This window comes from Macrotis lagotis, chromosome 1, assembly GCF_037893015.1.
Source record: "Macrotis lagotis isolate mMagLag1 chromosome 1, bilby.v1.9.chrom.fasta, whole genome shotgun sequence".
NCBI lineage: Eukaryota > Metazoa > Chordata > Mammalia > Peramelemorphia > Peramelidae > Macrotis > Macrotis lagotis.
In genome coordinates this window covers 129,785,697-129,813,146 of record NC_133658.1, presented here as the reverse complement: position 1 = coordinate 129,813,146, position 27,450 = coordinate 129,785,697, and the positions used below count along the sequence as shown (strand labels likewise).

General features: G+C 37.8%; 1 protein-coding gene across 3 annotated transcripts in view; it reads right to left on the bottom strand.

Annotated features, from left to right (window-relative positions):
• LOC141503008 (ras association domain-containing protein 2) overlaps positions 1 to 27,450 on the bottom strand; it is an 80,415-nt gene that overhangs the window by 31,201 nt on the left and 21,764 nt on the right. For 2 of the 3 annotated variants that reach the window (XM_074208079.1, XM_074208087.1), the window contains exons 2-3: positions 12,612 to 12,702; positions 2,574 to 2,649 (exon numbers count right to left, since the gene is read on the bottom strand). In XM_074208079.1, the coding sequence (XP_074064180.1) occupies positions 2,574 to 2,649; positions 12,612 to 12,670 (135 nt within the window). In that variant the 5' untranslated portion in view covers positions 12,671 to 12,702. Of the gene's footprint in view, positions 1 to 2,573; positions 2,650 to 12,611; positions 12,703 to 18,352; positions 18,467 to 27,450 lie in introns of those variants that run through there. The other variant, XM_074208097.1, reaches the window with a different exon arrangement.

The window sequence follows — 27,450 nt, the reverse complement described above, 5'->3', positions numbered from 1 at the left end:
AAAGTTGGCATTCAAATGGTATGGCCCCCAAAAACCCAAGGTCACCTCCACTCCATGATGAAGCATTGAAGTAGAATTTTGATGAAAGATAAGTCTATGAAATAGTAGATGTCAAAATTATAGTTTTTATAGAGTATCCAAGATTGGTCTAGGATTCTATGGTCAATAGAATTGGTAGTTGCCTCATAAGAAGGACAAAAGATGGGTCTTCCCCCCACCCCCAACCAAACCCCAAATTATTTTTCAAAGCTGACATGGTGCCTAAAATTCTTTCATTAGAAATTCATTTTTTATATTAAAAGATTAGCTTGTGTTAACTCAAACTCCTTTGAAAAAAGGTAATTTTCCTTGCTCCTGTCAATCATTAACACCTCATAATGAATTAATTTATCAGACTGCTTTTTAGACTTGAAAGCTCCTAGTACATAGGGTCCTTAGAGGGGAGGACACAGGATGGGTAAGTTTTGATTGGGGATCAGAGTAGTGGGGAAGAAGCCTGGTAAGATTTGTCCTAAATAAGAGTACTTTTCTAGGGAGTAGAAGCCAGAAGTTCTGTCTCACAGCTAGAGAAGCATTACCAATATATGTTAAGAGATTTGCTAAACATCATGGCTCATCAGTGACAAGAGGGAAAACTCACTCCCATATTTCTAACTCTAGAACTCTAGACAGGACTCTTGGCTTGAATATGGGAGAACGGTTTAATACAAAACACATATAATGCATAAAATTTAATAGAAACTAAGTCTACTAAGAATTATTCATCATATCTTTTCAGACTAGTTAATAGAGGAAGAGGTTTCAGCCTCACTTGAATATCATTTTCACAGCAGAGAAATGATATGTTGTTTATATGCTATAAGAACCAGAAAAGCTCACACTTGTACATCATTTTAAGGTTTACAAAAAACACTTCCTCACTACTCTGGGAAGTAGATGATCTAAGTTTTATATTCTTCATTTTGCAGATAGGAAATTAAGGTTCAGAAGAGTGACTTGTCCAGGGAAGCATAGCTAGTTAGAGGTAAATGAAGAAAGTAGAATGTAAATCCCTTGAGAAAAGGAACTGTTTGTTCCTGGTGATCAATTTCCATAGGTTTAATCATCTCTCTATAAATGATTCCCAGATCTATATATCCAGCCCTAATCTCACTTCTGAGCTTCAGTCACACATCATCAACTGCTTTTTGGACATTTCAAATCAGATGTCACCAAATCATCTCCATGTTGAAACATGTCCAAAACTGAACTCATTATCTTTGCCCAAAAATTTCCCCCCTTCCAGACTTCCCATTACTGTCAAGGGCACTGTTGTCCTCCTCTTATCCATCTGCAATTTGAGCATCCTGCTCAACTACTCAATCTGTGACCAGATTTTGTCATTTCTACCTTCCCAAGACCCATCTCTATTTCTCCTTCTTCTATCTACTAACAAAACTACTACCCTGGTACAGGTTTTTATCACCTCATGCCTGGATTGTTGCAATAATCTTCTGACTGTTATCTCTGAGTCAAATCACTTCCAACTTCATATTCCACTTGGCTGCCAAAATGACTTTTCTAAAGGGCAGATTACTTCATTGCTCAGTGAAATTCAATCCTTCCTACCTTCTTTCATCTCTTTATATCTTTATTCCCATCCTATCCCCATTAAACTCTACAATTCAAGTATAGTGCCCTTTGTGCTCCTCACACATAACAATCCATCCTCCATATCTTAATACTTAGAATGGTGTTCCCTCTCACCTCTAATCTTTTAGCTTAAGATTTACACCTTCAACTGTTCCATAACAAAAATAAGCCCATAGTTTCCTTCACACAGAACATCAGGATTCACTGTACACATCAAGATAATACAACCACTATTACTTAAGATTCAGAAAAGGTAGTTCTTGAACAAAATTCCTTGTCATCATCAAATGGTTCACTATCAGAAACAGATAAGATTTTATCAATGGAAATGACCTGATGGAAATGGCATGGAAATAACATCTGCTGTGCTAGGCACCCCTAAGGACCATGGAACTTTCCCATATGACTTGCAGCTGAAGTCCTCCATGCCGGGTGCTTCCTCCATTGGAATGTCAGACAGATCCTTGAGAATGGGGATTGTCTGATTTTCTGTTTGTATTCTCAATGTTTTACATAGAGTAAGTGCATAATAAATTTTTCATTTATTCATTCAACAAAAGAGTAAAGAAACTGATGTACTTACTCTTATCATCTGTTTGGGGGGTCATAAAACTGGAAGACATTTTCCATTATTTCAACCACCACATTTTACACATGAGGAAACCGAGTCTCAAAGCGAGACTTGCCCACAGCCACATAGGTACTAAAAAAGCAGAGCCAGTCTAAATCTAGCACTCCTGATGTTACATCCCATTATCTATCATTTAATACTTTTGATTCAAGCACAGCCATCTCTGGTTGGAGTCAAGTAATATTGATCCTTCAAAAAAGTTCAATTCATTCAAATTATCATTTATTAAGAACCTATTGTTTGCAAGGTACTATGTTTCCTACCAAAGTAAATAAGGTTACATATCAACTATCATCTTAGGATTTCTTACCTCTCGGTGCCGTAGCTGCAAGTTCTGACCCTCGTAATATAAATTGTAGGTCTTCAGATGTACCAGAAGTTCATTTCTTTAAAGGGGGGAGGGGAGATACACATAAGAAGGAACAAGGTTGTCAATTGTAATGCAGACATTCAGTCACTGATCTTTTCTCACATCTAACCCAGTGTAACTCAGTCTTTTAAGAAACAGAATCAATCTTGGGAGAATCACAGTGTCAGAGTTGAAAGGGAACTTGGGGTTATTACTATAACCCAAACCTGTACATGAGTCCCCTCTACAATGGTCTAGCCAAAGGGTCACCCTTCCAGCTTTTGCTTGAAGTTCTATAGCAAGGGGCAAGTCACTACCACCTAAAGCTATTGATTCTACCTTTGTAAAGTATTCATTTTTAGATAGCTTGTTCATGAATTCTTTCTTTCATTGGTTGTCTTTTTGGGAGAAAAGAAGAAAAAGAAGGAAGAGGATAAGAAGGAAAAGGAGGAGGAGGAGGAGAAGAAGAGGAAGAGGAAGAAGAAGAAGAAGAAAAAGAAAGCAACTAGCATTTAAGGCTTGCAAGCACTTTAAATACTTAACTCATTTGATTCTTATAACAACCCTTGCCCATCCTGTAAGCTACTACCATTTCTCTGTCTGGAAACCTCTCTCCTTGACCACAACATAATTGGATCCATTATTTACAGCTGACTTTCCTCAATGAAGTAGCTTCTCTAGATAAGACTTTTATTTATAGTCTTTTTTTTAAAGGTTTGTAAAGTACTCTCCATACTTCATCTCCTTTGATTCTGTGTACTCTATGGATTTAAAAAATACTTTAAGATGCTTTTATTGCTGTTGTCTACTAATATTCCCTGGACAGAAGTTACTAAAGCTTTTATACTAGCATTCTCAAGCAATTTTATTTTAAAATCACTCTGCTGGTATTTCAAAATTAATCTTTATTTCTTATTGTCTTTCAAAGCCAATGAAATTGAAAAGATATCAGGGCAACTCCACCTTTAAATATCATCAATCATCACTCAATGATTCATAAACATTTATTAAAAATTTACTATTTTCCAGGCACTTCCAGGCACTTGGCTAGTATGTAGCTTATAGCGTCATTCAACTGTACTTATTAGTTACAAGGGAAGTTCCATTGGGCAAGAGAACATCAATGGGAAAATGACAGTGACATTAAAAGAATAAAAACATCAAAACATTTATTCCTAAATCAATTTCATTTTTTTCACTTCCAAATTCTCTCCTTTCCATATCCCTCTCTCTCATCCACTCAGAAAGCAAAACAAAAGCAACAACAAAAACCCTGTTACCAATATGTATAATCAAGCAAAACAAATTCCTACATTAGTCAAGTCCCAAAACAAAACAAAAAAAAAACCCTCAAAAACTCTCATCATTCTCTAGCTGGAGGTGGATAGCATGTTTCATCTTGAGCCCTCTGGAATTGTGGTTGGGTCCACAGCAATAAAACATCATTAAAAATTTAAAGCATAATCTTAAAAATTATGACCTTAATTCTGTATGCAAGAGCTTTCCTTTCAGTGTGTTCCTTATATGTCAATGGAAATCATCATCATATCTCTTAATCAACATTTGCATAGTGCTTCAAAGTTTGAGAAGAGCACTTTATAAATATTAACTCATTTTATCTTCACAACCCTGAAAGTTGAGGGGAGGGCATTTTACAACATGAAAACAGAGGCAGACAGAGGTTAAATGACTTACTTAGTGGTCACCCAATTAAGTGCTTAAGACCTAATTTGAACTTGGGTCTTTCACCTAACATTCTATCCACTGCACCACCTAGGTGGTTTCCAATGTTCTTAAGCTTGGATTATCTCTAACTCTTCTTCTAAATCCCCAGATCCAATCAGTCAACAAATTTTATCACAAGACTCAATCTCCTTATACTTTATTCCCTTCTATGTTATATTTGCCATCTCTAACCACTCTCCATCCTTAGATTTGAGCTTCAGCTGGGTGAAGTAAGAAGAATCAGAAGAACATCATGCCCACTAATAGCAACATTGGGTGATGATCAACTATGTCTGGCTTGTTCATTTCAGCAGTACAATAATCAAAGACAATTCTAAAAGATTGTGATGGAAAATACCATCCAGATCCAAATAAGGAGTTTAAATACAGACCAAAACTTAATATCTTCAATTTTTAAAAGTTGTCTTACATAATGTTTTTGTTTTTTCTCTCCAATTTTTTCCCACTTAGATTTGAATCTTCTTTCATAATATGATTAATATGGATTTATGCTTAACATGGTTACACATATAGATTGCCTTCTGTTAAAGGGAAGGGAAGGGAAGGAAGTGAGGGAGAGAGGGCAAAAAATGTGAAACTTAAACCTTGCAAAAAAAAATTGTAGAAAACTATCATTGTATGTAGTTGGAAAAATAAATAAAATAGCTCTTTTAAAAAATTTGTGTCTCAGTACTGTCAATCTGCTTTCCATGCCTGCTCCCTCCTCTCCTCTGCCCCTGGTTTCCTTAAAGACTCAGCTGAAATCCCACCTTGGCTGGAGGCCTTTCCTTGCCTCTCTACCCCCATTCACATTAAATGGGAAAAATGAGAGCCTTGGAACAGGAATCATTTGCTACCCTTTATAGCCATCATTCCTGGTTCAGAGGAAGCTCATTGACTGACTACCCTTCCAATCGCAAGTCCCGTTATCTAATACTCCCTTCACATGCTACCCTCAAGCCAAACCAGGCTATTTCCTTGTTTTCTGCAAGTGCCTTGAACTCCTCTACTCTCCAGCTTTCATATTTTTGGTGAGGCTACACCCTGCACCTGGTGAACCTTCTACCCCTTCTTTGCTGCCAGTTGAAACCCTATCCATTCCGGGTTCAGAAAAAAGTAACTTCCATAAAGTTTTCTCTCACCACTCCATGGGCAAGTAGGTGGTGCAGTAGATAGAACTCTTAGTCTGTAATCAGGAAGATTCAGGTCAAATCTGCCCTCAGACAATAGCTGTGTGACCATGGACAAGTCACTTAAACTTATTTGCCTTAGTTTCCTCATCTGTAAAATGAGTGGAGAAGGAAATATAAAATCACTCTGGTATCTCTGTCAAGAAAATCTCAAACAGGATCATAAAGAGTTGAACACCACTGAACAAGTCATAAGAACATAAACAGGAGCTGAAAGGGACCTTAGACAACTTTGAGTCAAACCCCCAGTTTTATAGATGAGACTATTTCCTTGTTTCCTGTAAGCACCTTGAACTCCTCTACTCTCCAGCTTTCATATTTTTGGTGAGGCTACACCCTGCCTGGTGAACCTTCTACCCACTTCTACCCCCATATACCTGAGATGTGTAAAGGTTTAAGCAATTTTCCCAAGGTCCAGGTTAGTATCTGAGATAGAATCTGAACTCAGTTCTTCCTGACTCTAAATCTACAGCTCTACCCACTACACCATGCTACCTAATTCAATTACACATAAAGAACAGAGACTCAGAGAAAATTAACCCCCTATTTAATTGTGAACGCTCATGACAGGGACCATGTCCCATCATGCTTTCTGAAGTTAAAAGTTTAAAGGATGGAGGCAAGAGGAAAAACCCTTCTGTTTTCTCCTCTAATTCTGTTCTTTCAATTTTGATGGCTGTTCCCGAATACTCTCTCCAAGTCCCTTCTCCCCTCCTCCTTCTCTCCCTCCTCTCTCCCCCTTCTCAAAGTTCAAAAACACATTCAAGAGTGGGAGTGAAGGTGAGCAGGCAGGGAAGCAAAGGGAACATGATAAGGGTGGGAATTTGCTTTCCTTCCACCTAAAAATTCTGGTGGTAATGCTGGCTGAGGGAAAACAGTCACCATTTGCCAGCTGAACTGTTTCCACTGGGGTTTTGGTTTTATTAAATGATTAGCCTGGCCATCTCAGGCAAATCAAAATAAAGACCTTATCATCAAAAAGTCTTCACGCTTGCTAATTTCTCATTGGCTCTGGCTCTCAACAAATGTAATGTAATTCAAAGACCACCAACATCTTCCAGGATGACTAGACTCCAAGGCTAGAGGTATCAGGGCCAAGTCTTATCCACAAGGGTGACTCAATGGAAACAGGTTGACCTTGTCTCTGCTGATGGGGGGGGGGGGGGGGGTACTCTCACAAAAGAACTTAGCCAAATGGACAGCCAGTCAGGCAGTGGATACACCCACACTCCCAAGATAAGGTGTCTTCCTTTAGTCCTTGGATTCCAACCTAGATCAGTCACTTAGTAACTTGGACAGGTCACAGACTCTCAGGGTCCAATTTTCTCATCTGTAAAACCTCTATGATCTCCATGGTCTCTTCTAATTCTAAATCCTCTGCTCCTCTGATCCCTTACAAAAGTCAGTCACAAGGTACTGACAAATCACAGAGAATTCATGGGGCTCAAAGGATTTGGGTTCTTTAAAAACAATAAGATTAAGTCTAAATCTTTGAATTTCACTCTGTATGGGCTTGGCTTTAATACTCAATCCAGTTCAACAAGCATTGATTAATCTATACTTGTTCATATGATTTGATCATATCTAAGTTTTTTCCTTGTTAGAATGTGAGCTTACTCATCTGCCAACTCTTTCATTTCAGGACAGTAGGCTTAGGGCTGTAGGTGGATGGAAATGGAGAGGAAGAAGCATAGGTAATAACTCAAACTTCCTGATTTTCCCCAGCTGTTAGTATCTCTTCCCACTGTGATATTGCTTCTATGTGTGAATATTTATGTCTGTGTGTGTGTGTCTGAATATGCTTTCTCCTCTGACTTGGATATAAGCTCCTTTGAGGACAAAACTATAATTTCTACAATACTGATACATAGTAAGCACTAGTAAACTGTTATATTAACTGATTTGATTCTTAGAGTACTATGATGCTTATAAAGTGGGTTGGGTTTTTTTTTTTCCACAGTTACCTTTTAAGATTAGGTCCCTCTATACTATCATCACCACTTTTCAGAGGGAGAAACTTGACCAGACTCACACAGGGACAGGTGGGATTGAAACTCAGGGATCCTGATCATTACACCACACTGCCTTTTCAAACAGGGAGGGAGGCTTGTCTAGCAAGTAGGGACTTGGTTACATCCTAGTTCTCCTGGCTTTGAGGGAGCGAGGAGTACATCTTCAAACTTGTGAAAGAAGTTATTAAAGTTATAACTTAAATTATAGTAAATCTAACTTGGTAAATCCTCATTCCTGGAGACTCTGGAGCTAAGGGCAGGCTAGTGACTCAGAAACTCTACAATTAGCCACTCCCTAAATTCCTAAACTTATGCCTATCCCTAGGAATGTGGTTGGCCAGATTCTGGAGAGCCCAATAACAGCAGAATGGGAAAACAAAAACAAAAATCAAAACTACTGACTTGGAGTATGAAAACTTTAGTTTGAATTTCAACTCCAATATTTACCCACCTGTGTGACCTTGGGGTTGTCACTTTTTCCCCACTCTATGCCTCCATTTGTAAAATGAAGCAGCTCTAGGGACATTGTGCTTCCCTACAAATGAAATACCTTCTCTCTATTTCTGACTACCAGATCCAAAATGATATTGTCCCCATCATCAGAGAAAGCAGAAAATAAAGCACTCACCTACAAAGGGGTATTATCAAATGGTTCAATATTGGAGGGGATAATTTTTTTTCAGTAGAAATTAAAGAGAATGCATTATCACCTGCTTTGCCACTTATCCTAAGAATTACCAGAGCTTTCCCCTCTAATTTAGAACTGAAACTAACCTGGACTGTCTCCCTATTAGAGTCATGCCTTACTTGACTATTTGCTTTGCACACGGTAGGCAATTAATAAATGCTTTTTCATTAATACATTCACTGATCTTCCAACTTTAAAAATCTCATGATTCTTAAATGTCCTCATTATGCTAGATTAGTTAGGTAGGGGGAGAGGGCACCAGTATAAACCAATGAAACCTGAACAGAGAATATTATTAAACAAATGTAATTTAGTATTTTTGAGCACATACAGTAGCTTACAAAAAGTTATCCTGAAGGGTTATGTAGAAACACCTAGTTGGTGCAGTGGATGAAGAGTCAGACCTAGAGACATTCAAAGTCAATCTCAACAGCTAGTGAGTGACTGACCCTAGGTAAGTCACTTAACTCTGTTCGACTTGGAGGCAGTTAGTTAGCTTAGTGGATAGGGAGCTAGGAGTGAAATCACAAAGACTTCAGTTTAATGTGACTTCCATTACTCAGAGATGTGTGACTCTAAAGGAAATGGAATTTTTGTCAAAAACCCATATAGGATGGTAAAGAGTCAGACACAACTGAACCACTGAACAAATGAGAGTCATGTATAACTCATTATGATTAAAAAAAAATTCACATTTCTATGTCTTCTGGTCTATGAGAAGTAAATGGTACAAATCAAAATAAGAGAGCAGTCTCCTCATAACAACCATGGAAAGACAAGACAGGTGAACCTTCCAGAAGGAGGAAATAGTAGTTGGTAGAAGATAGTCCTTTTAGGCTTATCCAACTGTTGAGTATCCAAAGTGAGACTGCCCTTTTCTACTCAGTATACTTATGACAGTTTTTCATAATTGTCCATCACAATTTACATTTGAAGGTTTCTAAAGAGCTTGTAATTACTTTGCTAACTCAAGCAGCATTTCTTATCTCATCTTGCCTCCATTATAGTTTACTTAGGAAATCAAATTCTCTGGAATTTCTGAATTAATAAGACTTTAAAATATAATCAAATGGGAACTCCAGGTCCATTTATCAATATTTCCCTAATTTAGGCATTCTTCTATTTAATAGGAGAAATTAAGGAATTCCCTGAAAAATAAAACTTAAGGAGAGGTTGACCTTCTCAAGTTTCCCTTTTACAAAGGGGCAGGAGACTGTAGAGAAGGCTCAGACTTGGGCAGAGAGTTGTTTTCAACTGTGTGACCCTGGATAACTCATTAAGTCTCAGTTTCCTAATCTATAGAGATAATAACAGCTGCACAAACTACCTCAAATATTCATTTTACAAAATACTGTGTAAAAGCTAAAGTGCTATAAAAGGGAGTCTATTATTCTGCATCCCTCTTTTCCACCAATACCCCTAAAGCCATAATTTTGAAATTAGAGACTTGAATAATTCACAAAAGTCCACTAATAAAAATATTATGGCTGTCTTAGGATCTTCCATGGTGCCAAGAAAAGCACTAGATTAGAAATCAAGACACCTAGATTCTAGTCCCATTTCTAGAATGTATTTGCTGTTACCTTAGCAAAATTATCCCCCCCCCCCGGACCTCAGTTTCCTCCTCTGTGAAATGTGGGGTCTGTATTAGATTATCTTCAAGTTCCTTTAGGTTCTGACAGTCCAGGGCAGCTAGGTGGTGCAGTGGATAGAGCACCAGTCCTGGAGTCAGGAGGACCCGAGTTCAAATTCAGTCACAAACACTTAATAATTGCCTAACTGTGTGAACTTGGTCAAGTCACTTAACCATTTTGCCTTAAATAAATAAAATTTTAAAAACAGTTCTGGCAGTCTATGCTCTAAAGGTTTCTTCCAGTTTTAACATTTTGTATTTTAAGCTCTCTTTCTCCTGATTTTTAATATTCCCAGGTCCTTTCCAGTTCTTTATTCTGTGCTTTTTAAGGATCATTCTGAGCAGCTATATTGCATAGTGGATAGAGCACTGGCCTTGGAGTCAAGAGGAATGGAGCTCAAATCCAGCTCAGACATTTGACTCTTACTGGCTGTGTGACCTTGGGCAAGTCACTTAACCCTAACTGCTTCACATCCAGGGCCACCTCCAATTGTCCTGATTCTTATCTGGCCACTGGATTCAGATGGCTCTGGAGGAAAAAAGTGGGGCACATTCTCCTCACTCAGATCCAATTCACTTGTTTGTCATGGAATCACCTCCCTGATATCATGGTCTTCTTCAAAAGTGAAGGACAAAAACATTAAGGAACGTTTCAGAGTTCTAACATTTTATATACTATCTTTCAATATTCTATGATTACCTATTATTGTGTTTAAATTTCACAGTCAATTCTTGAAGATTTCTCTGGTGATTTAGACATGTGTGTATATATTTATCTTAAACCAAATCCATAAATAGGTGTTCATATTGGTATCTAGAAAGCAATAAAAAAATTTTAATAGAAGATTTTTCTGTCTAATTATATCTACCTCAGGATGGTACTAAAATAAAATTGCAATTAACAAAAAGAAAGGAAATGGCAAATGAAAGGAATGGTTATGGGAAAAGATGTACTCTGATGTACTGTTGCAGAGCTATGAATTGAATTGGTACAGACATTACAGAAAGCAATTTGGAATTATAACCCAAAATTTATTCAATCATTCATATCCTTTGATTCAGGAATACCTCTATTGGGTTTTTTTAACCCAATTATTATTTCAGAAAAAGAGGGTAATGTTCTATATGTATATTTGTTTATATATTCATATATATATAATATGTGTATATATGCATGTATGTATAGAGAGCAACTCTTTTTGTATTATCAAGAATTGGAAACTAAAGAGTGCCCATCAATTGGTGAATAACTTACATTATGGCATAAAAAGTCATGGAATACTTTTGTGTTGTAAGAAATTATGAAAGAGAAGGCTTCAGAGAAATCTGCAAAGACTTGCATAAATTGATACAGCATCATGAGCATAACCAGAAGAATAATTAATGTTATAACAATATTGTAAGATAAACAATTTTAAAAGACTTAAAGATTCTCATCAAGGTATTGCTCAACCAAGATTTCAGAAGACCAATGATGAAATAATATTTCCAGAGACCCAGCTGTTAAATATTTACCAGGGTATTCAACTTCAAATTCAGGGTTCTTCTGAATGTGCAATACTATCTCTCATTTCTATTTTGGGATAAAACACCTGATTAATTGTCCTCTTCCTATTCTTAATACCCTTTCCTCATCCTAGACACAAAACAATAACAAAATCTCAAAGGAATGACTGCTTACTGACTCCATATAGCATCTTGGCAGATTTGTTCCATGATGCAATTGTGTTTAACCACAAAAAATCCCTAGAATCATAAAAGGGACTTTAGAGGTCATCTAAGCCAATTTCCTTTTTAAAATGGCTTTAGTATAGGTCATTTATTACCAAAAATATTTATCATACCCCAAGTTAAAGGTTCCCAGTTTTAGTTTTCATACATGCTTAAAGTTATCATAAGTTATCATACATGCTTAAGATCATATCATTAGGAAAAGGTGGAGAATGGATTACCTATTTGGGACATATTATAGCCAAATGGCTGTTCAATTAAGTGCTTTCTATTATCTCAGGAGGTAACACTCATTCATTTGACAAATATTATGGAATCATAGGCATTAGGGCTAGAAGAGACCTTGGAGATCACATAACCTAACTCATTTTACAAGTGAGGAAACTGAGGCCTGGATAGGAGGAAAGCATGGAAGCTGGATTTGAATTCAAGTCTTCTAGTTCCAAGTCAAATAATCTTTCTACTTTAGTACTATACTGCACATTCATTTATTAAATTTTCACATGCAATTAATTTTTATTCTTCTTTGTCTAAAAAAAAAAAAGAAGCTTTATTTTCACCGCTTCCCCCATCCCCATTCCTGCTAGAGGATATTTCAATATAAAAGAAATCCATACTGAAATCCACATGGCAAAGGAAGGAAGGAAGGAAGGAAGGAAGGAAGGAAGGAAGGAAGGAAGGAAGAGAGAAAGAGGGAAGGGAGAGGAAGAAAGAGGAAGAAATGCAGGCAGGCAGGCAGATTGGAAGGATCTAGTTGTCAGAACACCATAAGGTAGTTTATCTTAAGACGTTCCTGCCTTGGGTACTAATAACAGTGTAATACTTCTTCCTTAAATCTGTGTATTGTACAACACTTTGAGATAAGATGAACAAAGATATGTTATAGAAATTCAAAAATTCTTAGGAATCACTGTTCTAGACCCTAAGAGCTTTTTTTATCTAAACCCTACCAACCTGATTCCCCGTGAGTCTCCATAATATGCTTTTTTTCCCTCTACAAGTTATGAAAGGAAATCTTACTTGGATATGTATTTATCTTGTCCACATGGGACTAGAGCGGTCTGGCTGCAATAATCCATTCTCAATGCCTTCTTTCATTAGGAGGAGAGATCTAAAATTGGAAGAAGAGAAGATTAGCCTCATTAGGTCCTGGGGACATGTCTGTACATGACTTTGTGTACTAAAAAGTTTAAAAAAAACCCATCAACCAAGAGGACTGCTGATTCCAGTATTATACAAACCATTTCCCCTTGTAATCTCCATTCTCCTGATTCATATCTAGTCACTGGATCCAGATGGCTCTAGAGGGGAAAAGTGAGACTAGTGACTTAGCACAGAACTCCCTACCTCAAATTCAATTCATTTGCTTGTCATGTCATCACCTCACGGATGTCATGGTTTCTTCTCCTTATAAGAACCATCCCCAGAGTCCATCAGTATGAGTACAAGTAACAACCATGACTCCTCCACAGGCTCTGTCACTCACGAAGACTAGAAAACTGTTCAACAGTTGGCCATTGCCACTTATAGCTTCAATGCAATAACCTTCCAGGGGAGTCTAAGACCTTCTGGGCACGGTTCACAAAAAAAAAAAACATTCCTAGAAGCATGTGTTCAGAAGACAAAAAAGATAACCTAAAGATTCACCCACATCATTGATCCCCATTCTTTGTGGGAATTTTTAATAATAATAATAATATATATTGATATAGTGCCTATATATGTGCCAGAATTCACAATTATTATCTCATTTGATCTTCATAATAATACTTGGAGATAGGGGCTATTATTATCCCCATTATATAGATGAGGAAACTGAAGCAAAGAGAGGTTAAGTGACTTGCTCAGGGACACACAGCTGGTAAGTATCTCAGGCTAGATTTGATTTCAGGTCATCCTATCTCCAGACTCATCCCCTAATCCATTGTGCCACGCAACTGCCCAGAATATGTTAAATATTCTCTCTTAATGGGGACAATTCAAAATTTTGTCATTAATTCATGAGTAGAAAATGTGTTGAAGCTACAATGAGAAATTGGACTAAGGCAAAATAAGCATTCCCTAAGAACCCCATCTTGTCAGGATAAGCTCAACAACTGAGAATTTGATTTCATACTAAGTTTCAATCTCCAACTACTCTCTGTAAGTCTCCCAAAGATATCATCAATCTAAGAGTCATTGAAGCATAGAATTTAGAACTGAAGGAGCTTTAGGGACCAACTTCACCTATCACTGATGCTGGTCCCCCAAGGTATCAGTCATAGAGTTACTAATGATCTGGAGATGGACCCAAGAGAACACTTGGTCCAATCTCCTCATTGTAAAGATGGGGAGTGGAGGACTCCAGAAGGGAAGGTAACTTGCTTGCTTAAGGTCACATGGGAAGTTAGTGGTATATCTAGATACACTCATCTTCCATACTACAAACTGGATAGCCCAGGACAAAGTCCTCAGCCAAGATATAAGATGAAAGGAATGAATCTAATGCTCCCTAAGCTCTTGACCATTGGAATTCAGGTTTCATGACTCCCAAGGTCTTGCCCTTCCTACCACATTAAGATGCCTAACTTGCTTTTTGAGGGTCTAAATTCAACTATGATCCCTCTTATCATCATGTCATAGTTTTTAGAGAGGGAAGAAATTTGAAATTTTCTTGTTCAATTTCACTTTTTTTTACAGATGAAAAAGTTGTCAATGATCAGAGGTCAAGTGACAACATCATTGAGGTAGTAAGAAATCACCAGGGCTCAGTGGGCTCTCTTTCCAATAATAGAAAGAATCAATATCAACAACCACATACACACACATATATATGCATGTATGTAAATATGTATACTACTGTCAGTCACAAAGTTTTCATTTAATGACTCAGTTTCTCCAACCAAATTCGGCTCCTTTTGTAATTGTTCTCCCTCTCTTGGCTTTAGTTCTCTTTCAGTAGAAAGAGGGATGTATATACATATGCATAAATACATACATATATACATACATAGATAAATATACATATGTACACATAAACAAATGTGAATCACAACAGATAACTGAGACAACATAGTAGTACAAGTTTCCACTGAGAACAGTAAGAGGGAGAGAGTAAGTAGTATATGTTTCAGGAATTGCATTAAATGTTTTACAAATATTATATCACCTGCAAGGTAGATGCTATTATTAGTCCCTTTTTACTACTGAGAAAGCAAAGGCAAACCAGAGGTTAAGAGACTTTCCAGGGTCACTCAATTAGTTAAGTGATTTAATTGCAATCTTCCTGAATCTAGACCCAATACTGCCTCAAAGAGAAACAAGGTCATAGGCATGGGCATATGGGAGCTAAGTAGAAGTTTCTTTTCTCACATCCTGCTTTTCTTAAGGTCCTACACTTGAGGCTGCATTTTAGAAGTTACCTAGTTTTTAAGTCCCTTTTCTTCATTTTATAGATGGAAAAATTAAGATCCAGAAAGTTAAATGACTTATGTAAGAACCAAATCCTGAGCCAAGATTAAAACTCAGATCCTCTGACTCAAAATCTACCCCTTTCCACTAAAGAACTAAAGCCAAGAGAGGAAGAACAATTACAAAAGAAGCATGATTTAGTTGGGGAAACTGAGTCACTAAGCAAAAACCTTATGAATGTCAGTAGCCCACTTAGTACATATATTATGAGTTGGTCATAAAGCAAGTCTCCAGTACAAGTAGACTTGGACATTGACTTGATCGTTAGAGAAATAACTTTTCTGCAGTTAAACCAACTGTATATTAACTAACAGTAGTATTTATCTACTCTTTTTTAAAGTTTTATTGGAAATAGGGTTCTGAGTTAAGTTTGTGAACTTGGATTTTTTAATATTTTGGTAATGGTGTTTCGTTGATATTGATTTCCTTTGTAACTCTATATATTTTATCTTAGGCATTTAAAAATATTCTCCCAAGAAGGGATCCAGAGGTTCCATCAAACAGTCAAGGGATTCCATATCACATTAAGAGACACCGGTTTATAGAGTGAAGACTAGAGAGATGCCAGGCTTGTTGCTTGGGCATGAGTGGTATAATGTCAATAGACAATGGAAGGGGCAGCTAGGTGGCACAGTGGATGGATCACTAGCCCTGGAATCATGAGGACCTGAATTCAAATGTGACCTCTGACTTTTAATAATTACCTAGCTATGTGACCTTGGGCAAGTCACTTAACCCCATTGCCTTGCAAAAAAAAAAAGACAATAAAGAGAGGATAGCTATTCCAGAAGGAGACGAACTGAATTTGGAATCAAGGTGAATGGTCTTGAAAAAGGGGTAGAAGATAATAATAGCTCCTTGACAAGTGAGAAGAAGTAAGACCTACATACCTTCCAGGCCTATATGACTCATATAGTCAATATGGTGCCATAAGGACTTACCAGACACAACAAAAGAAAATCATGGCAGATGGGAGAAATGTTATTAGAATGGAAATAACCAAATATCCACCTTTTTCTAAAAATCAGGCAGATACTTTACAGTACAATCTGTGCCAAGCATACCATACTGATTCCACAGATATACTATGCAAATTAAGAATTAACAATTTAACAGCATTCTGATCTGAAGTCTTCAATTTTTTCCTGAATAAAGAATTATCAACATCCTTTAAAAAGTACACAATAAAAATGTGGAGTTTCTTTATTCCCTTTAGAAGAGTGAACCAAAATATCAGGATGTAATCTTTTTGTTGACCAAATGAAAATAATTGATTCTTTAATCTGCCTGCATACAGACTTGAGAAAATAAGTGAACAGTTTCAGGAAGCCATGGTTCTCCAAGAGCATATTCCTACATCATCATTTATCTCCTGGTGTAGAAACTCTAAAAACCCTAAATGAAACTTCAGTTTCATTTTACCACTGCTGCATAACTTATCTTTTGTTTTAACAATTGACTACGATGTGAATTAAACCACCAAAAAGGAGAAGCCTGTTCTGGTCTAGCAAAGTTAATGTGAGACTTTCATCAAGTAGATACTTATTCACTTAATAAATAATGTGTCTGGTAGAGCTGGCAAAAATGCAAGAGGAGATTGCTTTTTCTCCCACACTACAAAGTAGTTAGCCAGCTAGTTGGCACAATGGATTGAGGGCTGGACCTGGAGATGGATAGACCTGAGGTCAATTCCAGTCTCAGACGCTTACCAGCTATGTGACCCTGGGTAAGTCACTTAACCCTGTTTGCTTCAGTTCCTCATCAGTTAAATGAACTAGAAAAGGAAATTGCAAATCACTCCAGTATCTTTGCCAAGAAAACCCCAAATGGGGCCGTGAAGAGTCAGACACAATTGAAACAAAAGAAAGCAGGTTAGGATGAGTTAGGATCAAATGAGATATTTGCAAAGTGTCTGGCATAGGGCAGGTGCTTAATAAAGAATTGTTCCCTTCTCACCATAGGATGCTATAAGAATTAGAGAGGAGCAGTGAGATATAATAGAAAAAGTAGTAGAAACTAGGGGTTCAAATCCCAGTTTTACCCCTTCCAAAAATAAAGCAACAAATCAAGGCATAAATGTTGATATTAAAATTTCTAGTATGGATTATTAAGCAGATAGTTTGGAAGAATTAAAAAAAAAGTAGTGGCTGCTAGGAGTGAACATGAATTCACTACAAAATAAATTATACCCCAACTAACCTCATTTCAATTATGGGTAAGGTTTTTGACTGGTGAAAAACAGAGTGGTATTGAGGCAGCTAAGTGGGCACAATGGATAGAGCCTTGGACCTAGATGCAGGAAGACCTGAGTTCAAATTTAGCCCCAGACACCCACTAGTTATGTGACTTTGGGCAAATCATCTAACCTATGTTTGCCTTAATCCACTGAAGCAGAAAATGGCAGACTACTCTAGTATTTTTGCCAAGAAAACCATGGAGTCACTAAGAGTTGGACATGACTGAACGACTGAATAACAACAGGAAAGAAGAGATGACTGATACTGAAGTTGGGCAGGCTGGGGTTCAAGTCACACTTCTAAACCAGAGAGGGAGGGAGGGAGAATGAGAGAGAGAGAAGATAGTGGCAGAGAACAGAGACAGGCTGGATAATAGAAGTTAGGTCAATTTTTACATAAAGGAAGAGAGCAAATAGGACATATCCACATCATTTTGGAGGAGCTTATACAGGTAGTTGGCTCTGTCCTGTTCAATATCATTAACAGGGAGCCACATTTACCAAGATATCACAAACATGGGGAAGGACAGTGACTCCTTTGAAAAGCAAAACAGGACTCAAAATGATTCCTTTGCCTTGCACATAGTAGCTATTCAATAAATATTTTCTGAATGGATGAATGAATGCACACACAGAGGATGTCCTCAATAAACGTTTGCTGAATTCTGTCCCTCAACAGGCTGGAATAGTGGCCCAACATTTATACAGCAATAAAAATAAACTCATGTATCTCAAAAAAAAACCCAAACAATCCAGGGTGGCTAGGTGGTGCAGTGGATAGGGCACCGGCCCTGGAGTCAGGAGTACCTGAGTTCAAATCCAGTGTCAGACACTTAATAATTACCTAGCTGTGTGGCCTTGGGCAAGCCACTTCCCTTCTCACCATAGGGTGCTATAAGAATTAGAGAAGAGCAGTGAGATATAATAGAAAAAAGTAGTAGAAAATAGGGGTTCAAATCCCAGTTTTACCCCTTCCAAAAATAAAGCAACAAATCAAGGCATAAATGTTGGTATCAAAATTTCTTTTGCCTTGCAAAAGAAAAAAAACAACCAACCCCAAAACAAAAAAACCCACCTGCTCAAGGACAGGGAGCATCTAATATGGTTTAAAAGTAGATCACACAGGGGCGGCTAGGTGGCGTAGTGGATAAAGCACTGGCCTTGGAGTCAGGAGTACCTGGGTTCAAATCCAGCCTCAGACACTTAATAATTACCTAGCTGTGTGGACTTGGGCAAGCCACTTAACCCCATTTGCCTTGCAAAATCCTAAAAAAAAAAAAAAAATAGATCACACAGAACCTTATACACAGTAAACATTTAATAAGTATTTATACAATCAAATTGCATTTACAAGTACCATTAACACTATGCAGTGGCTAAAATAAAGTTGATGCAGTCATATGTCACAATCATGGGCTACATGAAAGGAAGGTTATGTCCAGAACAAAGGTGATTAGAATTCTATTGTGTTCTTCATCACATTGAGGACATATTGCCTCAATTCTGGCTTCCTAATTTCCAAGAGTTCATTTACATATTAGGATACAACTAAAAGGAGGCTGACCAAAATGCCCTTAGAACCATGTCATCTAAGGTCTTACTAAAGGAACTGAGGATATTCACAGCCTGGAGAAGAGAAGATTTAAAGGGAACTTGATATCTGTCTTCAGATATCTGAAAAACTACATTTAACAAACATTAAATTTATTCTGTATAGCTTCAATGGGTCAAAGTAGGACCCTTGGAAAGCAGATTAAATTTCAACAAAATAAAACAAATAAAACTTTTTAAAAACTGGAAAAGCCCTATTTGGTGAGGTAATGTACTCTCTCTCCAACATTGGATATGACTACATAACCATCTACCTGGTATGTTAAAGAAAGGATGTCTGTAATTGGGTAGGAGTGTTGACTAGATGGCTGCTAAAGCCACTTCTAACTCTATGTAATTCTTGATTACATATTATTCCTGAAAAAACAGAATTTCTCTTTAGAAACCTTTAACTTACTATTATGATCACCTCTCTCTTAGGAGCAACTAATAGTGCAGGGGATTGAGTGCTGAGTCTGAGTCAGAAAGACTTGAATTCAAATCCATCCTGAGACACTACTGGTGTGGACCCTGAGCAAGTCACTTAACCTCTGTCTGCCTTAGTTTCCAACATATTAACAGCACTTTCTTCCCCCTCACCCCTAGTGCCTGACACATAAGAGACATCTAATAAATTCATTTCCTCCCTTTCTTCCCTGTCATGAAAAAGAAAAACACATTTTAATAATACCTTGGCTTAGATTGAAGCAGGTAGAAAAACTAACAGTAACAACAACAGGAAATTCTGTCTTATAATATATGTCTCCCATTTCTATAGAGCATTTAGATTGAATTGCTTTCTTCACAACTACCTTAGAGGTAAGTTATTCAAATATTAGGCCTATTTTATAGATGAGGAAACTGACAATTGGAGAACTAAGCAGCTAATCCATGGCCAGAGAGCTAGAATTCATTCAAACCAGAGTTTTCTGCTCCCTCTTTCCAAAATGTGGAAAATTCCTCTCACACATCCCCCAAACCCAGTTACGGCAATTTTCTTCTTCAGAGTCTTATTTCTCAAATCTCAAACATACACAGAGAGGAAAAAGGAGAAGGAGGAGGAAGAAGGTTTATGAGGATGGAATGTAAATTGAGCTGGACACTTTGTCCTCAGGGTTACTTTTGTTTCAAGGTCTGCTGAGGCCCCGCTCTCAGTCTGAGATTTAAAGCTTGGCTGGGCAGCGGGAGGATGAGGTACAACACCTAGGTTGCAATTAGCCAGCCTGCCCTATGATTAGTTAGCTTTTTTAAAGACCTCTTGTTTTCCAAAACATCTCCTAAGAATTGTTTGTTGTCACAAGTCCAGGTGGCAGTAACTATTCCTTTGCTGAAGTGGGGACAGAGGAAGAGACTAGAGGAATACCTTATCCAGACTCATTCAGCAACCAGGAAATAGGAAAGAAACTCATCCGGAGTCTGCAAGTTTTGAATCTAAAATAAAATATACTACTTCTAACCCATGACTAAAATGGAAATTTATGAAAGCATTGATTAGTTTAATCAAATGGATAGTAGAACAAGAGAGAAGGAACAAGACCAAAGACTAAGAAAAGACATAACTCATATTTTTTTTCTATAAACCTTTGGCAGCAAATGAAATCTTGTTAAAAGCCATTTGAAAGTCTAAATAAATTATATCCATTGCCCTCCCCCCCCTGTTGATTTATCCCCTTCTTAGAATCTCAGGCCTGATTTCCCCCTACAGAAATTATATTGCCTTTCACTAGATAAATTACATTTACTTCAGCCCCGGGTGATTCTTCCCTTAATTATAATTTCTGCCAACTTGCCAAAAATGGAAATGAGACCTATTGATCTACAGTTCCCAGGGTCCCCCCAACAGTGCTTATGAATGGAAGTCACGTTGACAAACTGCCAACATTTGGGGACAGTAGCTGTTTATAACAGGTTACACATTTTGGCCAAAAGTTCCCATTTTCCACAGTTCCCTTGGAGCTGCTGGGAGAATGCCATATGGTCCCATTGATTTTATTCACATCTAGTTTGGTCAATTGAATCTAGAACAAGCATCCTGTGTGTTTAACCGTGACTTGAATATGTCCTACCTTCCTGGTCAAAATCCATTTTGGGAATGAGAATCTCTGTAACATCATCAAATACCTTGGAAAAGATTAATTTCATCTCTACTATTCTCTTTGTCATTCCTGAGTGTGTTATGTTAAGAGAATAAGACTTTGAGATAGAGGGCACATTGGGAATCATAATTAACTACAGAGTCAGGGATCTGGAACCAGAATGAAACATGCATAATCCCAAGGTTCTTAATATGAGATTCTTGAACTTGGTTTTAAAAAATATATATTTTGATAACTATCTTTCAATATAATTGGTTTTCCTTTGTAACCGTATGCATTTTATTTTATACATTTAAAAAACAGTATTCTGAGAAGGGAGTCCATAGGCTTCAGCAGACTGCCAAATGGGTCCATGAGACACAAAAAAAGATTAAGTTAATTTGATCAAGTCCATACTTCTCATTTTATAGATGAGAAACTTAAAAAACCTGTCTTGTCCTATCCTGAATGTAACTAGGGTCAGTGTATAACTATATCCTTACTCTCCAGATACAGTACAGTTCAAATAAAGATGGTAGAGAGTAAGTAGGTCAACACCAAGGTCAAAGAAAAAGCTTACTGACTGATCAGCAACAGCTCATAGGACCATCAACTATATCACACACCCTTGAACTGCAAAAGAACAACTTCACAGTTGAGTCTGTCAAAGGCAAGTGGGGGTGGGACACAATGGGAAAAACAGATAAAGGAGTCTCAACCCTCAAGTCACTAACAAAATCCTTTCTTTGTTTCTCCCGAATTCCCTCCCTCCAGAATAGCTTCCCAGGGAGGACACAGATGCTCACCAGTGGTCCAGACACCCAGGTGTGACCTTGGAAGGCTTTTACAGAGGCATATCCCAAGAAAACAAAGCAGGCCAATTCCCCTCCAGTCTTAATGTTCTACTTTCACCAATCCTGAGAAGATATGGAGACAGAGAGTCTAATGGAAATCCTCCAAGTAAGGCTGGAAAAACCCCATCCATCCAAAAACAATTCTCTCCTTTAAAAAAAAGCAGAAGCCTCAACTTGACTGTTAACTCTTAGTTTTCTCTCCTTCCTAGGCAGTCATAGGGCTCTAGGATTAGAGGAGTAAAGAGAGGGTAAGCTGCAGGCTGCCATAAAGTATCTGCCATGAAGTACCAATCTTCATCTGGCTCCCATCAGAGAACAGGGAAATACAGAAAGCTTCCATTTTAGGCTCAACCTCACTTTAGTAAATGTCCTATACTTCCCTTTCAAGTCGACCAACTAAAATCAAAAATGTCATAGGAAAGATTCTCTCAGCTACTGAGGCCATAGAGAATAGGGAAGAGAAAATCCCAAAACCAGAGCTAGGCAATCTTGGACAAAAACAAAACAAACAAAAAATTCCCCTCTTACCCCATGGATTTCTTAAGTTTGGCAGAAATAGCTTTGAATAATAATCCAAAAAAGTAAAGGTGTCTGATGGGTCTACATAGTCTGAGACAGGTAACCAAAGATGGCAAATGATCCAGTGGTAGCATAAAAGAGCTGTTGAAGTCTAAGACCAGAAAATGAGAAGAGCTGGCTATGTGGTGAGAACTAGACAATATGGGAGAACAATGAGTCAAATGGTGTATTAGTACTTAGACAACCCACTTCAACCATCCATTAGTGGTTGAAGTCAGTTCTTCCTCTATCAAAGCAGACAATCTGGACCTTACCAAAGTTTTTCATGAATTGTTCTGGCTGAAAAATACATTAATCCTATGGCTAATCAGGTGAGAGGTCTCTCCTTCAACAGTAGCATATAACAATGGACAGTTAGAGATGTGAGTTCAAAATGCTGCCTCAAATTATTACAAACCATGGGCCTTCCAACCTCCCCTATTATCATTCATTCTCCTCTATTATCTCCTTCATGTTCTAAATCTATGATCCTATGATCAATCAATCAATCAATGAACAAGCATTTATTAGCAATATTCATGCCAATTGGTAACAAGACACCACTTCCTCATAAGAAATAGCAGAGAGATATTTTTAATGTAGTTATACATTACAACCTATATTAGATTGTTCTCTGTCTAGGGGGAGGGATGGAAAGGAGAAAGAGAGAAAAATATGGAACTCAAAACCTTGCAAAAAAATTATTGTTGAGAGTTATTTTTGCATGTAATTGGAAAAAATAATTAGTTAATTAAATTTTTAAAAAAAAAAAAGAAAAAGCAGAGGACATCTTAAGTTAAGAATTGCACAGTGGTTACCCACAAGATATTGTAATAGAATGTAATAGAAAGAGTTCTAGTTAACATTACATACTAATTTAAATCTTACAAATATCTTTACATATACTATTTCATTTGGTCTTTATATAATTGTAAGATAGGTACTATTATTATCTCTATTTTATAGATGAGAAAATGAAGAGATCAAAGAGATTATGTGACTTGCTGAGTATCATTTAATAAATATCTGAGGCAGGATTTGAGTATTAGTTAGATTTTCAATTAAGGATTTAAGGGAGGAAATGGACAAAGATCTCACCAGAAAAGACTTATATGAACTGATGCTGAATGAAATGAGCAGAACCAGGAGAACATAGTACATCTTAACAACATTGTGCGATGATCAGCTATGATAGATTCAGCTTGTCTCAGCAATAAAGTTATCAAAGAAAATTCTAAAAGACCTGCAGGAGAAAATGCCATTCACATCCAGAGAAAGACTATGAAATCTGAATACAGATCAAAGCATACTATTTTACCTTTTATTGAAGTCCTGGGAACTGCACAGATCCACAGAAATATCAAAACAGAATCCTTTTTTGGGTGGAGAAGGCTACTAACAAAACAAATTTCTCTTTTCTCACCACCAGCTTATAATCTCATTTTTCCACATTATGGCAGGAGCTGGAGTTGGGAAATACTTCTCTCCTACTACCAAAGAAAGGACAGAGAATAGAGAATGAGGGAGAAGATAATATACAACAGGTCAAGTTCCCAAAAGGAAGACTGGAAGGGAAACTATAGTTTGGCACCAAAATGGCTCCAGAGAGAAAAGATAAAGGAGTTTCCATGTTTGGGTCTTTGTCCAGAATATACTGCTTTAGTTTTCAAAGTATTCTGCATATATTATTTTATTTGGTCCTCAAACCACCCTGTAAGGTGGGTGATACAATTACCACCCCTCATTTTACAAACAGAGGGTAATAGAGGTAAAATGACAGCAAACATAAGCCTCAACTTCAAACTCTTTTCATAATTTTATAGCTGCCTCCAATTCAAGAGGCCAGTAGGAGCAGTTGAATAACTGAGAAGGAACTGCTGTATGAAGGCAAAAGGTGGAAGGTTGCTACAGGGTGAAACCCAATTAAGGATTTCCAAAGCCTCCAAAGGATCAACACAGGCAAGAAAACAAAAAGTCAGCACAATATGATATTTCTGAACCTAGGATTAGAGGAGTAACACACCTGTATTTTCCACAACATCTGTTGTGGAGAGAGCTTAGGTTACATTAAGTAGAGACAAGTGATTTTAAAAAAAGAGTGCAAAAAATTAAGAAAATATGTAGAGACAGTCTCAAAAATTGAGGGAGGGGGGAAGAGGGGGGTGTTCCTTGTCATGCCCCTGATCATGTCAAGGAGTGATATATTTTTGGAAGGATAGTGATATCTAGCTTGATCAAGTCTGGAGGATGTTGGCCAGTATGTTGATGGACCTCAAGCCCATTAATCAAAGGAGGTGAGGATGTTTAGCATGAAGTAAAGAAGATTTAGGGTGGACATGGAAGCTGCCTTCAAGTATAGAAGGCAATTTGATTTCAGAAAGCAAGACTAGGCAGAGGTGCAATTTCAGTGGTTAATTTAGGCTCATTTTAAGGAAAAACATTATATATATGATAGATTATAAGTACATTATATGCATTATAATATAGAGTAATAGAATATAATAGAAAAGAAACTAGCAGAGCCAATTCTCTATTCTGGCTAGAGCACATGCTATGGAAAGCGGAACCTGAGACCTGGCCACTTTTCTAGAAACATATGACTCAACACTGATAACTGAAGTCTAGGTAGTCCTTAGGTTCCTCCATTTCAATGTGCTAAGGGGATGGAAGAGAGAAGGTGGGGGAGATTATGTCAAAGGGGATTGGTCACTAAGAGAAGACTAGTTCATTCAATGGATCTTAAAAGGAATGTTCATGAATGGTCTGTCTGTCGGTCTCTCCTTTTCCTTTTTCTCTGTTCTCTCCCTACATTTTCCCTCCTTTTCCTCTTTCCCTCTTTCCTTAGCCTCCTCTCTCTCCTCCTCTTTCTTTCTCCTGCCTTTCACTGACTCCTCTTTTCCTTTTCCCCCTCTTTCTTCCTCCTCTTCCCTCACTATCTCACTTTCTCTGCATCTATCTTCCTCTCTCTCTCTCTCTCTCTCTCTCTCTCTCTCTCTCTCTCTCTCTCTTCTCTCTCTCTCTCTCTCTCTCTCTCTCTCTGTCTCTCCCCTTCCTTCTCCCCAATCCAGTCTGCCTGGTATATCAGAACTCTTCTAGCCTCTTCCTTTGAAGGATAAGGAATGATGGCATGCCCTTTTTTTCCACCCCTGGAAAGTATGGCAGCTTAGGCCAGGGCTCACCTAAGTGAGCTGTACCAGAGCCTTGGGTTCCTGGCTGCCTTTTTCTGTTTTGTATTTTTCTTTCCTGAGCACAAGCCAAAAAGTAATTTTGAGATGAATGTGTCTGGCCTTGAAGGCAGCGCCTCAAGTTCAAGAGGCTGGGAATAACTAGATTTCTCAGTAGGAGTTAAGAACATGTTTGCATATATATATATATTTCTCGTCTCCAGTTACTTTTCAAACATCTCAAATTCGAAGTCCAATAGATGTCTTAAATTCAGTATATCAAAAACTGAGTTCATAAACCCTATCTAATAGACCCCCATCCCCCTCCAAACTTCCTATTGCTGTTGAGGATACCAGTGTCCCTCCTAGACCCATAACCTAAGCATTACCTTCAACTCCTGTCATTCACCCCTCCATATCCAATCTCTTGCCAAGGCACTTGATTTTACCTCTGACACTGCCACCCCTGTGGTGTAGTCCCTCATCACCTCACACCTGCACTACCTCAATACCTGCAGTTGGATCTGCCCCACCTTGAGTCTCCTCTCACTCCAGTCTATTCTCCCTTCAGTAACCAAAGTGATTTTCCTAAGACACAGGTCTGACCATGTCACCCTCACCTACTCAATAGATTCTAGTGGCTCCCTATTGGCTCCAGAATCAAATACAAAATGCTCTGTTTGGTTTTCAAAGTCCTTCAAAACCTAGACCCCTTCTACCTTTCAAGTCTTCTGATACCTCACTCTGTCACATCCTCTTCAGTCCGGTGACACTGACCTGGCCATTTCACAAATAAGATGTTCTGACTCTCGGCTCTTTGTATTTTCTCTGGCAACACCAGAGAAGGGAGGGCAGAGACTGTCTTTTGCCTCTTTTTTGTACATTCAGAGATTAGCACCATTCCCATCACAGAAAAGGTGATTAACAAATGTTTATTCACTGACTTGCTCATGTGTGCATGATTGATTATATATATATATGTATATATATATATATTCCTATATACTATTGTATATAAATGTATATATAGCCTATAGAAGGCTCAAATAATATAACATGAAATGTTATATATCATAAAATTGAGCTATTCTTTTTTAGTGAGGTAAGTGCTTAAATATATATTATATTATATATGCACATATATTATATGATATAGCATATAATATATAATATTATGTATATGTGCACAGATATTTGTTTTTTTCCAGTAGAATGCAAGTTCCTTGAGGACAGGGTCTACTTTCATTTTTGTCTTTATTCTTCTAGTTCCTAGCCTATTGTAAAACTGTACAAGTAATCACAAAAGGCCAGACACTCTCCCATGAATAGGGTCAAAAGGAGGCTTCTAGAAGAAAAAGAATGGGGGGAGGGACCTTAGACCCTCCCCTGGATTGTCCTCCACAAGGGTCTGATTTTGTGGCAAAGATAAAGAAATCCCAGAAAATATTTCTAGACCCCTAAATCTGAGCAGTGACCATGTTCACCCCAGTGGGTTGATAGAACAGTTTAACAGGACTTGAAAGGACTTGTGCCCCTCAAACAAGGATGATAAACTCTTTGACCTTCAAGAAGCTTGTAGAGTAGCCTCATAATCCTCCATAGGCTTTGGGCCCCTTAAACAAGGGGGGGTTTGGGAAGTCCTCTCTTCTTTTCTGGGAGCATCGGGTGGGTGTTCTTAAAGAAGCCCAAACTTCTGTGACTGATTATGTGCTGGGCCAAGGCAAAGTTGGCAGAAGTGTCTGGGTGTGTACAAGAGAATTTAGCCTCATAATTAGAAATGAACATGTGTGATAAAATAACTGGAGCCTGAAAATACCAAAAAAATGACCTGACCACCCATGAAACAAATACCAGAAAGCACATTTTGCCAAATGTAGAATATACTGATATTCTTATAAAAAACTGACTGGAGCAGCTGCTGCTGGTGCTGGA